This window comes from Giraffa tippelskirchi, chromosome 2, assembly GCF_054371585.1.
Source record: "Giraffa tippelskirchi isolate mGirTip1 chromosome 2, T2T-mGirTip1v1.2.pri, whole genome shotgun sequence".
Classification (NCBI taxonomy): Eukaryota; Metazoa; Chordata; class Mammalia; order Artiodactyla; family Giraffidae; genus Giraffa; species Giraffa tippelskirchi.
This window is the reverse complement of record NC_137276.1, coordinates 157283928-157301133: the sequence shown is the minus strand read 5'-3', so window position 1 is coordinate 157301133 and position 17206 is coordinate 157283928. Positions and strand designations below refer to the sequence as shown.

Below are 17206 nucleotides of genomic sequence, written 5' to 3'. Positions count from 1 at the left end.
CACAACTGCATACCATGTTCCAGGACATTTATTGATTCATTCAAGCAAAAAACAGCAACAACAAAAACAATAAAAATCACATGGATCAACAATTGTAGTCAGAGTCAGCACCTGATTAAATGTACAATAATCCATTCTCATTCTGCATTATTTTTAGACTTATAACCAAATTCAGCTTCTAGCAAATAAGTTAAAAACTGTTATTCATGAGATGATGCAGTATGCCCTAATTTTGCCAACTTATACCAATAGAAAGCTGGAGAACATGTATAAGGCCTGATTTGAAACCTATTAAATCTAGGTGGCAGCAATATAATTGAGAGTAAACTAAATGTGTTTATTAGAGTGCTCCAAAATAAGATTCTGAATGTTTTTGTGTCACTAAAAATGGTTGCAATAGGGGAGAACCCAGAGAGCAAAGCAGACACAGTACCTGAAGTAGAGGGACCTGTGGTGTAAAGGTGGGGCCAAGGATGAACAGGCAATTTCCTGCCACCTGCTCAGGGAGGCCCTCATTTGAGGCTGCACCCAGCAGGACCAGCAGGGACACTGGTAGCTACTGGAGTGTGGGAACCCAGACCAGTGCTGCCCCTCGTACAACAAAAGCCTGCAGTCCCCCAGCCGGGTGCTCTTGTCCCAGATGCACTTGGAGAAGAGTGCAGATTCATCTGAGTGTATCATTGCTCCCATGCGAGGGGACTTTTACTGACTTGGTTTAAAGAAGCTGATTCTTCCAAGCTGCAATTAAACACCACCAGCTGAAGACACCATAATGGAGAAACTGTCCTTCAAGATGCTTCTGGGAAAGGAAAGATGCTGTGTCGTTTTAGCAGATGGTTTCTACAAGTGGCAGCAATGTCAGGGAACACCCAGAGGCAGCCCTACTTCTTATTCCCCCAGATCAAAACAGAAAATCCAGAGAAAGTGAGTGCTGTAGACAGCCCTGAGGACTAAGAGGAAGTCTGGGACAACTGGAGGCTGCTAACAATGGCCAGGATCTGTGACTGGCTGGGAACCCCCAGAAGAAAGAGACAGCCTGTGTTCCAACACCATTATCATAGGAGATTCCTGCCAAGGCTTAAATGACATCCCCCAACACGATGCCTGCCACATCAGATGGACAGGAGGCAGTCTCTAAGTGACTGGACTTTGGTAAGAATTTGGGCTCTTTGGTAAGCTCATGAAGTTCTGAAGTTAACCCACACTCCAGAGAACACTACCATCCGCCATGGTGAATAACTCCTGAAAGAACACTCCTGAGTGTCTGCTTCCTGTCGACTTACTGCTCAAAAAGGAGCTCAAGGCAAGTGACAGCAGCCAGAAGATGCTACAGTGGCTGGCCACAAAGTCACCCAAGAAGGAAGACCCCAAAACACCCCAAAAGGCAGAGTCAGATGTGCCCCAGGTGTCCAGACAGTTCCTGCAAAAGAGTCTATTCCCCTCCAAGGGAGGCAATGAGGGGCTTCTGGAGCGATGGCTGAAGTGGCAGGAGGAGGAGCCTTTTGGCAAGCGGCCTCACACCCGGTAGCAGAGCACTTCCAGAGACCAAGGCCACAGTGTGCAGCGCGGAATATCATCGTGATAACAGGTTCCAGCATTGTGTGTGTGAGTGGGGACAGGGGGATGTTGCTTGGGAAAAACAGTGTTAGTTAACACTTCTGGCTTCTCCAGGGAGGAGCTATCGTGATTGGGACCAAGAATCCCTAGTGGGGTGGTGGGCAGCCAGGAAGAGGAAGGGTACCACCATCAATTCATGGTGGGAGGGGAGGGGGCTCTTGTGCCCACAGCCCTCTCCTGGTAGGACTGGGGGACCTTCCCTCAGAGCCTGACCCCACTGACCTCAGCCTGACCTGACCTGACCTGGTGCTGCTAGCAGAGGCTCTTTTCTGCTCAGCCTTTGGACTCTTTTAGTCTTTTGGAATTAAGTTCTTAAAACATATTTTTTTCCTTGAATAAATTATACTTGATAAACTGTCCACATTTCAGAAAATGCTGCTGGTGGAAAGAATTCCAGATCTCACAGTTTTCTTCTGGCATCAGACCTAGGGAGTGATTTTTGTCATAAATGTGGGGCACTGGAGTTTTCTGTGGATAAAACTGCATTTTTGGAAACAATAAAAAGGCTTGGTTGGGGGGAGGGGAGTGGCTCCAATTTGTTTGGTTAATTGACTAAAAGATGGACCTAAAGGAAGTATATACTGAATGAAGTTGAAATGCAGGAGGAAGGCACCCCAAAGCTTAGAGAGACTGTGATGCTCATGTGAATTATGTAAGGGCTTCTCAGCTATACTCTGACTACATCCCCTCAGAAGGTTCAAAGACATGCCCTTCACCAAGGCCAAGAGAAACACAATTGTGAGGGAAAACCCAATATTCTCTTTCCTTAAGGTGTTTTTTTTTGTTTTGTTTTTTTTTTTGATGTGGACCATTTTTAAAGGATTGAATTGGTTGCAATATTGCTTCTATTTTATGTTTTGGTTTTGGCTCCAAGGCATTTGACATCCTAGGTCCTTGAACAGGGATTGAACCCACATCTCCTGCATTGGAAGGTGAAGGTGAAGTCTTATCCATTGGACTGCCAGGAAGTTCCAGAAACCTAATATTCTTAAACAGCTTCATTAAGGCTATTCTCTATAGGCTAAAAATTACAGTGGGACCAACTGTCATTAAGTTGGGCAATCTGCATTCAGTGAGAATAATAGTATCATGATGAAACAGACCAGGGCCTTATGGCCTACTCCCCCTTGTCCTCTAGCTGCCTTTTGTCTGTAGAAAAGTTTTAGCCAAAAAGATTAAGTTTAATCAAAGAAGTGATAAAAAGCAGAAGCAAAGGGAAAAAAGTCAAACAGGACAAAATAATAATAGTTTCATCATTAAGCAAAGTCAAGGACTTTTAGTTCCTTCTGAAGGGCTATAGATAATTCTGAACCATATCCTGTGAGCTGTTTTGTAGATACTGAAACCCCAAACAAGTGGAAGAAGTTCACTACATCATGACCAGACTGTAGCCACGACATAAGCTGCCATAATTCTGAGAAACGGCCTCAAAGAAATAGGAACAAACCAACCCTGGAACTGAAAACTAATTATACTTTCAACAGTCAAGATGGTGCTAGTCAGACCACCTCATGACCAATTTTGAGATGACTGTCAGAGGTAGCTGTACTGTTTTGACATGTAGCCCCCTCCCTCTGCCTATACATCCTTGTCCGTCTCCTTTAAAGTTCTTGCCCACTGATTGACAGTGGGGGAGTTGGTATTTGGACATGAGTCCACCCACCACAGCCCTTTGCCATTGCTAGCCTCCAAACTAAAGCAAACTTTCCTTTTCACAAACCTTGCCTCTTTATTGACTTTAGAGCAGTGAGCAGCTGGACCTCACTTCTGGTAACAATGTGTTGGTAAATGCTGATTCAGGTCAGACTTCTGTTTACTCTTGCTTGTACAGACCAAATAAAATTTGACTGGACTGCCCATCTTTTTTTGCTTTAAGGACAAAATCATCAGCTAACCAGTGCCAAAGATCTCTATGGATGAAACCATTCTGATTATGGCTTTGACTCAGCTTCCCATCATGGTAGCCATTCCCACTTTATCCTCTAGACTGAAGACAGGAAAAAAAAAACTCACTTAAAAATAATGTTTGTTGCCAGGTACTATAAAAAAAATTAGTTTGACACTAACTCAGGAAAAAAGGCTAAACAGGTAGTATAGGAAAAATGAACAAACAAACTTAAAAGTCAAAAGAGAAAAGCAGTGATTTCTAGGAGCTAATCCAGGTTCGTTACTAGTAATCCAAGCAAAAGTGGCCTCATTTGTCCTTTAAATGAGATAACTAAATGAGAAAAAAGTTATATATATTATATATAGTTGATCGTAAACTTCATGTGAATAAACAGTATAATAAAGAATACCTGGATTTCATTAATAAACAGTACATTGGCAAATAGAGAACAATCACATTCTAACTTTTATTGGTCAACCTATATTTGAACTGCCATGTCAATGTTGAATATAATATTTTATTTGCTTACTATTTTTATTTTTTATATTTATTACTTATTTACTTGGTGGCATCAGCTCTTAGCTTCAGCACATGGGATCTTTGTTTTATTTCTTTTTTATTGGAGGATAATTGCTTTACAATGTTGTGTTGGCTTCTGCCATATATCAACATGAATCAGCCATAGGTATACATATGTCTGTTCCGTCTTGAAACTTCCTCTCACCTTGTACCCTGTTCTACCCCTCTAGGTTGTCACAGGGCACCAGGTTGAGTTCCCTGTGCTACACAGCAACTTCCCATTAGCTATCTATTTTACATATGGTAATGTATATATTTCAGTGCTACTCTTGGGACACACAGGGTCTTCGTTGCATCACGTGCAATCTTTTGATTCCACGCAGGCTCAGTAGTTATGGCATGCAGTCTTAGCTACCTTGTGGTTTGTGGGATCTTAGTTCCTCAGCCAGGGATTGAACCCATGACCCCTCCATTGTCAGGCTGATTCTTAACCACTGGACCACCAGGAAAGTCCCAAATACAATATTTCAAAACAAATGTTAACCAAACAGAATTGTTTACAAACAAGAGAGGAGTTCAATAAGGGCTCTGGATAATCCAACATATGAAGAACAGTTGTGGTAACTAGGGGATTTTGTGTCAAAAAGCAAAAATAAAACTACTTTGTTGGGAGAGCACCAGTTAGCTGCCTTTATTTGAAGTGTGGCCATATGAAATAGGAAACTGATTTACTTGGGGTAACTTCAAAGGAAGATCAAGGACCAAATAGGTAAATTTCCAGAGGGGAAGATTTGTGTGTGATACATAGAAAAATCTTCAACTCAGCGCAGTCACTTAGCAGCAGAATGTGCTGCTGTAGGAAGCAATGGACTTTCTGTCTGGCAACGCCTTTGCATAAGCTGAGTCTGCTTCTGCTGTGTGTTTCAGTTGAGTACATTCCTGCAATAGGTAGGAAGCTAGATGACCTTTAGGTCCCTTCCAATCTCGGTTTCAACAATTCCATAAAGAGTGAGCAGGGAATCTAAAAGAAAGGAAAAGCAGTTTCTGAGATGCATGGGGTAGTCATTGTGGACAGGGTGTGAGACAAGGTGGTAATTCAGATAAATTGATATCAACATATTTTCTATCCATAATGTAGCATCATGATTTCTCATATCTACTTGAAACATGAGAGTTAGTTAACTGGACATTTTGTTTTCTCACCTCAAATTAGGATACATCTGCTTAGAGGACAACTGTGATACACTGATTTAGATGATGTGCCTTTTCCTGGGTATGGGGATATGTGGAAAGAGCAGTGGCTGGGAGCAGGAAAATGGAAGTTTTAGAGTTTAATCCCAGAATTGCTCCAAACTCACCATCTGCTTTCTGAGCAATTTCTTGCAAATTCCATTTAGCTTCACTGAAAAGGAGATTTGTGAGATGTTTACAAAGAACTTTTGAAAACTGAGTGTAAGATAGCTCATCAGATACAAGATCTAGGCTCAGAAGCAACCTGATGACTTCGCCTCTCATATTTCACATGACAGGCCTGAAATGAAATAGAGTTAACATTTTTCTTTTTTTTCTGTCTTGACTTTTGAGGCTAAAGGGAGGATTTTGGAGAAGATATCATAATTCATCCCTGTGACTATAGAATTATCTGAAGAAGTGGCTACATTGGAGTAGAATAAGGTAAGAATTGATCAAATCTCAGTCACTCCTGAGGCCTTAAATTGAGTTTTTGTTAGTATCTGAGGATGCAATGTCTGCAGAGAATCAGGAGGCCTGGCCCCCTAACTGCCTTCGGAGCACGTTGTGGGAGGTGCAGACCAAAGGTGAGTTTACACATCAGTGACTAAAGTTTCCTGCCACTAAGCATAAGAAGTCACTCATGAGCAGCGTCCCTAAACCACAGCTACAGGATGTGGGCACAAGCCCTTGTATAATTGTTGGCCAAGAGCCAATGAGCATTCATCCCTGTGCAAACACTTGGGCTTTTTTGTTGTTGTTAACCTTTGAAAACCACAGGCATTAGTCTCTCTCTTTCTTCCCCTTTGGCACAAGTCATCTTCTTTTCTCCACCTTGGTCTCTTGTGTGTACAGAATTTCTGGGGGAGCTTTTAAGCCTGAATTTAATACGTTTGCCCTCCTCTCTCTTGCCCCACAAAATGCCAGGCAGAGGTAAAGCTGCCTTACAAAATATCTGCTGGCTTCCGCAGCTTTGTTTGGGCTTTTTAATCAGATAGGACATCAGAGAGCTCCATAAGTGACCTTAGCCTTTTAAGAAAATACAAGTAATTTCTGGAAATTCCCCCTAAACAATGGTGACCTATTGTTTTCTCATGTCAGAATTAACCCAGAAGCTATGATACACTGATTTAGATGACATGCCTTTTTCTGGGAATGGAGATACGTAGGACAGTGGGGCTGGAATAGGAGATTGAAAGCTTTAGAGTTCAATTCCATATCGCCAAAAAGTCACCATCTGTTTTTGAGCAATTTCTTTCCAATTTCTAGGCTTTTGCTTCGTGTTCTGTGAAATGAAAGCATTGGATTAGATGGTTTCTATGCTTCCTTAACCACAGGGCTCTATGAATTGGCTTCCTTAGTAATGCTTCAGCAAAGGGACATTGAGAGGAGGGCTCAAAGCAAAAGATTCTCATAAATTGGCTTCTCTTTTCTGCCTTAGAGGATGGCCAAGGGTCAGCCTCCAAAAAAGCCCAAGTGCCCACTGGAAGCCCAATTGTGGTGATTCTTGGCAGTTTCTCTTTTTTGTAAGTGTTAAAGAATGCATCAGTTTTGCTTCTGTAACCCCAATTCCCCATACTCAGGTATGGAAACAAGTTGAATCTACTCCTGCATGGGAACTTTATTTTTAAATAAAGAGATGGCAGATCACTTTTACTTAAAAGTGACAGAAGGAGAAATTTCTAACCATCAAAACTGCCCAAGATATATCATTAGACTGTGAGCAATCTGTCAATTGTTCAAATAGTTTCTGAATGGAGATTTACTGGAGATTTTTTTAGTGGAATTTCTTGAACGGATAAAGAACAGATAGAGAAGGTGGCCAACCATGACATTTTTATGATGATATGCTTTATACTTAATGCCCCTTGTATCTAATCTTATTCCCAATCAGACCTATGTTGCCCCTTTGGGAAACTTTACTGGTATAGTTCAGATAATAGACTGAAGGAAAAGCCCAGGGATACATATAGGTCTCTTGGTTTGTGGGTTGTGGCTGGTTGTCCAGCTTATGGACAAGAAACCCAACTGTCCACTGGGAATACCACATGGCAAATGGTAAAGAGATAGTAAGTTCATGCATGTGTGCATGCTAAGTCACTTCAATAGTGTCTGATTCTTGTGAGTCTTTGGACTGTAGCCTACCAGGGTCCTCTGTCCATGGGATTCTCCAGGCAAGAATACTGGAGTGGACTGCCACGCCCTCCTCCAGGCGATCTTCCCCACCCAAAGATCGAACCCACATGTCATGTCTCCTGTATTGACAAATGTGTTCATCACCATAAGTGCCATGTAGGAAGCCCCAGCAGGCCCATAGCGACCAGAAAAACAATTCCCAGAACTAAATTTAGTTCCCTTGGATGTTGTCGGAGGTTTTGCAGCAAAGTGGCATTGCTCCACAGGCAGATATCAACGGTTTTTATTTAATAAAATAATTTGATTTCATTTCATTGAATCCTCCCAAGATCTCTGTGAAGTAGGCAAAAGAGACAGCATCATCTTCATTTTACAGATGAGGAAATTAAACCTTAGGAAAATTAAGATAATTTTCCAGGGTCTCACATGACTGATTCAACTCTTTCCAGAGAAAAAAGGGTGTTTTACCTAATGAGTGGGGCTTCCCTGGTGGCCCAGATGGTAAAGAATCTACCTGCAATACAGGAGACATGGGTTTGATCCCTGGGTTGGAAAGATCCCCTGGAGAAGGGAATGGCTACCCACTCCAGTATTCTTGACTGGAGAATTCCATAGACAGAGGAGGCTGGCAGGCTACAGTCCAGAGAGTTACAGAGTCAGATGTGACTGAGCAACTAACACTACTTAATGATTAACAACAATTATTTAAAGAATTATAAGGTCTCTGGTTTTAAAAGATTTTATCAATCATCTCTTTAGCAATCCCTTTCACAATATTCACTTTAGTCCCTCCTAGTACATGTCAAAGAGCAATGCTTCCCATCCTTGGGCATTTTTAAGTATAAGAAGTTCTTTCTAATCTTAAACTGTCATCCAAATCCCTGAATCCTCTTATCCTCTGGTCCTGATCCTGCTTTCTAGGTCCCACTTACCAGTTTCTAGAATATCCCACAAGATGGTCTGTATGAAATATGAAGACAGTTCTCAAGTCATCTCTGAGATCACTCTTCTCACACTAAACAGCTCTGGTACCCTATTGTTACAGACTGGACCTCAGGGTTAAGAGACATCACCCTCCTCTCATCTTTCCTGATTTGCACTATATCCTTTCAAAGGTCATTTGGGAACAGTCCAACTTAGAAAATTCAAAGGGAATGACTATGCAGAAAGAAGTCAATTGTCAGACTGATCCTTAAATGGTAAATAAAGAGAATGTGCTGGACTTTTCATAGACCTCTGCCAACAAATGCCACTGTCTTGAGGCAAATGGGGATTTTGGGGCAGCACTGTTAATAATAATTTGCCAATTGTGCCTGCTTCAGAACCACTGCCAAAGCAATCCAACGACTTTTCATTCCACTACTGTTGACAGGAGAGCTAAGGATTTCAACATTTCCTTTTACAGTCTGAATAGAAATTTCCTGCCTTGGGGACTGTAACAATATTTGCCATCATGGGGGGAAAAAAAATGCGGGTCCTGGGAAGTGGAAAGAGAGGGAGAGAAGTACTAATGGAAGTAAACAAAGATAAAGACAAAATCAAACGAGAGTTATTCAAGGTTTGGATTTTGAATGCCTCCATCAAATTGATGTTTGTGAAACATCAGAGGACAAATCTTTGAAACTGAGGAAGTAAGCAGGTTGAAGAAAAGACTTTAAAGTTAGACTTCACATAAACATCCTCTCCCCGCAAAAAGCTGGAATTTTTAAATTGAATACCAGCCAAGGTGTCTCAACTTTGGGTCTTAGGACAGGCAAAAAGCTGATTATGTTAACAATAATGTTTACAAAGTTCAGCATTAAAAGTCTTTTTTTCAAAATAATTTAAAAATACAATAAAATTGAGAAAAAGTTTAGAGATGAAAACAGAGGAGATAATCTCCTGAGTTGTTTACAATTAGACATAAGTCAAGGAGAGACAAAGAGGAAATACAAGAGAAAAGAAAATGTAAACAGAATGAATTACAACAGTGTTTTTGAAAAACATGCTTCTTATCCCCTCTAGAATCCACAGACATTCCACAGAGGGCACTTCTAAGATCCAAAAGACAGGAGGTCAGTGGAATTCCCATCTCTGTCTCAATCACAGTGGTCTTACTTCTAGCTGTTTTACATATTGGGCATCTGAAAAAGATTCATTAGAAGGAAAGATCTGCTATTGAAAAATAAAACATATGAACAAACAATCAAAAAAGAAAAAAAAACAGCAAAAAGGAAATGAGCCACTGAAAGTTCTTGATCAGGGAACGATATGATCAAATTGTGCTTTTGGAATCTGGCAACAAATGCAAAATGAATTAGAAGAGGCTCAGCCTTGGAAATGATACCAACTAAAACATTATAGCAATTATCCAGCTAAACAGAATTTAAAATGTGATCTAATAATATACCTGTGAGAATGAAAAGGAGAAGAATATATGAAAAAGTTTGAAAGAATAAACTTTAGTTTGACATCTGGGCATTGGGCTTAATGTTAAATATGATCTGTTTGTGCCATCCCCCTAAATTTATATGTTGAAATCCCAATGTGATGCTATTAAGAGGTGGGGCCTTAGCTTATGAGAGCAGAGCCCACATGAATGAGATTCTGTTGTTGATGTTCAGTGGCTTAGCCATGTTCGAGTCTTAAACCCCATGAACTGCAGCACACCAGGCTCCCCTGTCCTTCACTACTTCCTAGAGTTTGCTCAGATTCATGTCCATTGAGTCAGTGATGATATCTAACCATCCCATCCTCTGCCGACCCCTTCTCCTTTTGCCTTCAAGCTTTCCCAGCATCAGGATTAGTGCCCTTATAAAAGAAGCACAAGAGAACTCTTTGCTCTTTGCCTATAAGGATATAGCAAGAAATCTGAGCCCCAGGAGAGGGCCCACACCTGACCAGGTTGGTACCCTAATCTCAGAATTCCAACCTCTAGAACTGTAAGAAATAAATGTATGTTGTTTATTAGCCACCCAGTCTGTAGTATTTTTGTTATAGCAACCCAGACAGACTAAAAGAGATACTATATGGAATGTATTTGGCACGAAGATTAAAGACATCAAAATTGATAACTGTGACTATTAAAATCTCATAGAGAAATCCAGAATTCTGAAGAAACTTAATATAAGTGGCTATTGATATAGATGATCAGCAGACAGAAATGCAAAATTGAATCTTAAAGAAATACCAGGGACGGGACTATGGATTTGGAAGTCATCCTCATAAAAAGGAAACTGAAATAATACAGATTGAGATCCCAGTGAGAGAGAAGATCAGGATCCAAGGGCTGAAAATAAAGACCCAGAACATGCCCACATTTGGAGGACAGAGAAACAAGAACCCAGAGGGTCTGCCCGGAGTTTATGATCAGGTATTTACTGGATAATGTTATTCAGTATACTTAGGTGAATTTATTTTCTGATTTTAAGAAATTTCATAAAAGACCTGAAGTGTGCATTTGTCAGTATAATCAAGCTTTTTGATCTCCTAAGATACTAAATATTTAAAATCATGTGATAGTACTTAAAAGTAGCCGATTGTTTCAGTCTAAAAATATGGTGAGCTGAAACAGAATCTTCAATAATGATGTAGCTATGGATGATGTATTTATCCAGCAAAAAGAGTGTCAAAAACCAATACTCCCCCGGGCAAGAGAATAGCCAAGTTTGTTTCTGTTTCCAATGAATGACATTAGCCCAGTGTAGGTCTCAATCAAAATGGGTTCAGTGAGCACCGTCAATTCCTTTCCTCTTCCCGATCCAGTGGAATTCTTGTGGGTATTCTGGATAGCTGGAACAAGCTTAGACGTGAACCCAGACAACTGAAGAGGAAAAGAAGACACAGAATTAGTGAGTGCAAAGTAGGTCCAGAAGCACGCCCTCCCCAGCCAGTCCTCACAAAAGTTGACTACTCTCCTAGAGCTGCACTTATGCTTACGACTTATTTCTTGGAATTATTAATATTGCTTCTGTTAGTCTTTTAATAGATTGATCTGTTAATAAATTTTGTACATAATAAAATTAACTGCCACGTCTTATTTATTTTTCATTATGCATAACTTGTACGACATTAAGAAGTCAGTTTAATAAATATTTGCTGATAGTCTAGTATGGATCAGACACCTGTCATGTACTGTTGAAGATTCAGACAAGTGAGATATAGCCTCTGCCCTCATAGCGTATGTGTGCTAAGTCGCTTCAGCTGTGTCTCTTTGTGACCCTGTGGAATGTAGCCCTCCAGGCTTCTCTATCCATGGGGTTCTCCAGGCAAGAATACTGGAGTGGGTTGCCATACCCTCCTCCAGGAGATCTTCTCAACCTAGGGATCGAAACTGTGACTCTCACATCTCCTACATTGGCAGGTGAGTTCTTTTTGGTTTTGCCACTTTATCTATTTTTTAATTGAAGGACAATTGCTTTATAGAATTTTGTTGTTTTCTGTCAAACATCAACAAGAAGCAGCCATAGGTACACCATGGCTGATCTCTCCCAAACCCCCCTCCCATTCCCTTCCCCATCCCACCTTTCTAGATTGTCACAGAGCCCCTGTTTGAGTTCCCTGAGTCATACAGCAAATTCCCATTGGCTATCTATTTTACATATGGTGTGGTAGGTTTCCGTGTTACTCTTTCCATGCATCTCACCCTCTCTCCCCTTCTCCCCCAGGTCCATAAGTCTGTTCTCTATGTCTGTTTCTCCATTGCTGCCCTGCAAATAAATTCATCAGTATCATCTTTCTAGATTCCATATATATGTGTCAGTATATGATATTTATTTCTCTTTCTGACTTACTTCACTCTGTATAACAGGCTCTAGGTTTGTACACCTCATTAAAGTGAAAGGAAAGTGAAGTCGCTCAGTCGTGTCCAACTCTTTGCGACCCCATGGACCGTAGCCTACCAGGCTCCTCCGCCCATGGGATTCTCCAGGCAAGAATACTGGAGTGGGTTGCCATTTCCTTCTCCAGGGGATCTTCCCAACCCAGGGATCGAACCCGGGTCTCCCGCATTGGAGGCAGATGCTTTAACCTCTGAGCCACCAGGGAAGTCCATACACCTCATTAGAATGACTCAAATGTGTTCCTTTTTATGGCTGAATAATATTCCATTGTATATATGTACCTCAGCTTATTTATCCATTCATCTGTTGATGGATAGGTGAATGTACTTATATGCAGAGTACATCATGAGAAATGCTGGGCTGGATGAAGCACAAGCTGGAATCAAGATTGCTGGGAGAAATATCAATAACCTCAGATATGCAGATGACACCACCCTTATGGCAGAAAGCGAAGAAGAACTAAAGAGCCTCTTGATGAAAGTGAAAGAGGAGAGTGAAAATATTGGCTTAAAGCTCAACATTCAGAAAACTAAGATCATAGCATCTGGCCCCATCACTTCATGGCAAATAGATGGGAAAACAGTGGACACAGTGGCAGACTTTATTTTGGGGGGCTCCAAAATCACTGCAGATGGTGACTGTAGCCATGAAATTAAACGATGCTTACTCCTTGGCAGGAAAGCTATGACCAACCTAGACAGCATATTAAAAAGCAGAGACATTACTTTGCCAACAAAGGTCCATCTAGTCAAGGCTATGGTTTTTCCAGTAGTCAAGTATGGATATGAGAGTTGGAGTATAAAGAAAGCTGAGCACTGAAGAATTGATGCTTTTGAAATGTGGTGTTGGAGGAGACTCTTGAGAGTCTCTTGGTCTGCAAGGAGATCCAATCAGGCCATCTTAAAGGAGATCAGTCCTGGTTGTTCATTGGAAGGACTAATGTTGAAGCTGAAACTCCAATATTTTGGCCACCTGATGCAAAGAGCTGACTCATTTGAAAAGACCCTGATGCTGGGAAAGATTGAGAGCAGGAGGAGAAGGGGACAATAGAGGATGAGTCGGCATCACTGACTCAATGGACATGAGTTTGGGTAAACTCCGGGAACTGGTGATGGACAGGGAGGCTGGGTGTGCTGCAGTCCATGGAGTCACAAAGAGTTGGACACAACTGATCAACTGAACTGAATTGCACTGAACTGTCAATGGACATCTAGGTTGCTTCCATATTCTAGCTATTATAAATAGTGCTGCAATGAACATTGGGGTACATGTATCTTTTTCAGTTTTGGTTTCCTCAGGGTATATGCCTAGGAGTGGGAGTGCTGGGTTGTAAGGTGGTTTTATTCCTAGTTTTTTAAGAAATCTCCATACCATTTTCCATAGTGGCTGTATCAGTTTGGTGAGTGGGTTATTTACCACTTCGCCATTGGGGAAGCCCACACAGCAGTGGCACTATAATAATATAAAAAAATGAACTTGTAATGATCATACAAAGTCCATGAAAATAAGCAGCAAAAACAGACACAAGATATTAAAGAAAAGCAAAATAAATCATATATGGTTAGAGGATAAAAAATGACTTCCAAAGGAGACATTTGAGACAATCCTCTGAGAGTTAATAGGGTTTCAGCAAGTGAAATGAGGTTAAAGAGGGTCTAGCTGACTGCTGCTGTTCTTTCTAACCCAGCATCCTTCTCTCCATTTGAGATTCTTCTTCCAATAAGAGTGCCTCAGGGTTTCCCTGATGGTACAGTGGATACGAATCTGCCTGCCAATGCAAGAGACACAGGTTTCATCTGTGATCCAGGAAGATCTTGTATGCCACAGAGCAACTAAGCCCATGCACCACAACTATTGAGCCTGTGCTCTAGAGCCCAGGAGTCACAACCACTGAAGCCTTCACACCTAGAGCTAGTGCTCCACAGCACAAGCTATCTAACCATCTCATCCTCTGCCACCTCCATCTCCTTTTCTTCTCATTGCAGAGAAGCCACTGCAATAAGAAGCTTGCCCACCACAAGTAGAGAATATCCCCCACTTCCCACAACTAGAGAAAAGCCTGCACAGCAAAGAAGATCCAGCACAGCCAACAAATAACTAATTTTTAAAAGATTAAAAAAGAGCACCTCTATTTTCCTTTGGCGAGCCGCATTCTTCCATTTAGTGCAAATAGCTTAAGTGGAGCTGGCTTTAGTACATGACTCAGTTCTAACCAATCAGAGGAATCCATAGGAGACTGGTTCAGGTATGGGCACATGACCAATGCAGCTGTGAAACATATCATTTAAGTCTAGAGGTATTCACGGTCATTTTGGCCACACAGTGAGAACCTGACTGAGACTGAAAACAATAAAAGTGAAAGAACTAGGACATGAAGACAGAGAAATTCTTCACAAAACCATTGGAGTTACTAGATCAGCCTACCCTGAACTTTAAGTTAAATTAGTAAAAAAAAAAAAAAATCATTCTTTTGGTCAAATCAGATTGAATTGGGTTGAGAGGAGGGTAACTCAGGGACCACTGCAAACAGAGATATAAAGAAGGAAACGAATTAGGAAAGCCCAGATCTTTGTATTTCCAATTAGCTCATTTATATCCATTAACTCATTCCAGTATAAGCCACTCATGTAAGCAAAAGACGGTATCATTATTTCCATGTTAGAAATCAAGGCTCAGAGAAAGTAAATGATTTGTCCAGAGTCACTCCATTTTCTGCACAATGGTAAAAAAGAATATTAAGAACAAGGGACTATTCACAGTTAGATCCAAATATGCTTTCTAAGCAACTGGCTTGCAAGTCTAAATTAAAACTTTCAGAGTATATTCCAATATCCATCTAAATTATTATGCATATTCAACCAAGTGATCAATGTTTTTCCTTTTCTCCATGAGGAGGGCCAATCTTTGCTTTGAGGGACTAATACAGAGTGATGATTCGACGAAGAAAGAGAAGCCTGTAGTTGTTACCCATAATCACATTTTCAATATAAGTTTTATCCTGGACTGTTAATTTTATACCAAATTGCCCTTGGACAAACCACTTCTCTATTGAAGCCTTAGTTTCCTTCTTAGTAAGAAAAAAATCTAAAATTTAGAATATATCCATCATACTATTTGACCTAATCTATAATGGGCAAGGGGCTTCCCTGATAGCTCAGCTGGTAAGAAACTGCCTGCAATGCAGGAGACCCGGGTTTGATTACTGGGCTGGGAAGATCCCCTGGAGGAGGGCATGACAACCCACTCTAGTATTCTTACCTGGACGGAGGAACCTGGAGGGCTATAGTCCACAGGGTCGCAAAGAGTTAGATATGACTGAAGTGACTTAGGACAACACAGCACAGCACAAAAGGGACAAAAAATTGAAAAGAAAGAAAAGCCATGCAAATAAAACTTATGTGATTTACTTGTTCTGTGACCTTATCATGAATTCACTTCTCCTTTATGAGTCTCAGCTTACTCTTTTGAAAAGAGGCATATGGTTTGGGGCTAATTTTGTTGTTTAGTTGCTAAGTCATGTCTGACTCTTTGTGATCCCATGGACTGCAGCACGCCAGGCTTCCCTGTCCTGCACTATCTCCCACAGTTTGCTCGAATTCATGTCCATTGAATTGTTGAAGCTATCTAACCTACTCATCCTCTGACCCCCACCTATCTCCTTTCGTATTCAATTTTTCCCAGCATCAGGGTCTTCTCCAAAGTGTTGACTCTTCACATCAAGTGGCCAAACTATTGGAACTTCAGCAACTCAGAAGTTAAAAAAATAGTGATTTTATGATAAACAACATAAAGTTTGCGAGAGTGCATTAATATCTGTGGGTTTTCAATAAAGTAATAGTTACCTAATTAGATAATGTCAAACCTTGATTTAAACTTACTTCACTGACTAAAGATAGATAAGCAGGGTTTTGCTTGTTTACCGTGAGTTTCAGGCTATAGTGACAAAGACAGACAGAAGTTACCTCTTATTATTACTCCCAGCACCCTCTTTAAGACCTTAGAATGGATCTAAATATTATGTGTTACTGAATGAAATGAACTGTAGTCATATGGCCTGGAAATTCTGGAAAGGAGGGCATCATTCCTCACAGAACACTCCACCAGTGCTTTGGTGACTGGATAAGAAAAGCAGCAAGTGTTCTTTCTTAAGCTTCCAAAGAAAAAAGCAAAATGGGAAGAATAAATTAATTTCAATAACAGGAGTATTTAATTTTATCGCTGTGTTTAAAATCACAAAGTAACCGAGGTCAGAAGTGATCTTAAGTGTGCAGATTCCAGTCATTCATCTATTGTTTATTTGCCTTGCCTCATGCTCTCTAAGAAGCCACATTCCTCTACATGGACATACCCACCTCACAGCGATCTAACCGTGTCCCCGCCATCACTGTGTATAGTGGGGAAAAAAGTATGTCTCCTTGCCCCAAACTAATGGTTAGATTCTAGAAGAATCATTTAATCTCCCTAGATCTTAGTTTATGTATCTGAAAATGGGAAAATAATAATGATGGTAAATAGCAACTTCATCAGACTATTGTATGAATCCCAGCGAATTGCTCACAAATATTTTAAAGCATACTATTTACAGATGTAAATATTATCACAGGCAAGAAAGAGTTTAGATTTCTTAGTCCTACTCCTTTTGATTCCAGACTTTGAATGCCAGTTTCCTTAATATGCATCATAGACTTGAGAAAGTATTTTTCAATCTTGTGATATGCCCTATTTTAAAGTAACAAAAGTTCCCTGGATACCAAAGGATATATATTAAATTCTATTCAGAAACCATGACTTCAAAAGACATGGGTTGGGCATCAGAGTATCTCTTCCAAGGTATTTATCAATTATAAAGGAAAAATGCTAACTTTACAAAGGAGCAATCTGGCATACACCATTTTAGACAAGTGATTAAGGTTAATATCTGTAACAAGGCATACAGGCACAGTGAACCTGCAATATGATGCAGTGATAGGACACAGCATCACTTCTGCAGTATTTG

General features: G+C 40.6%; 1 protein-coding gene, 1 non-coding gene and 1 pseudogene across 4 annotated transcripts in view; 1 reads left to right on the top strand and 2 right to left on the bottom strand.

The window, feature by feature from the left end:
• The first annotated feature begins 387 nt into the window (after positions 1-387).
• LOC145539610 (abasic site processing protein HMCES pseudogene) lies at positions 388-3066 on the top strand (annotated as a pseudogene). Its single transcript, XR_014077875.1, has 2 exons — positions 388-438; positions 557-3066. The product of XR_014077875.1 is annotated as an abasic site processing protein HMCES pseudogene (transcript).
• Positions 3067-10754: 7688 nt separating this feature from the next.
• TPRG1 (tumor protein p63 regulated 1) overlaps positions 10755-17206 on the bottom strand; it is a 309619-nt gene continuing 303167 nt past the window's right edge. For both annotated transcript variants that reach the window (XM_081536803.1, XM_081536810.1), the window contains one exon: positions 10755-11192. In XM_081536803.1, coding sequence (XP_081392929.1) covers positions 10998-11192 — 195 coding nt within the window. In that variant the 3' untranslated portion in view covers positions 10755-10997. The remainder of the gene's footprint in view (positions 11193-17206) is intronic.
• Positions 12344-12415, bottom strand: TRNAW-CCA (transfer RNA tryptophan (anticodon CCA)). The gene has a single exon. It is a non-coding gene; the product is annotated as a tRNA-Trp (tRNA).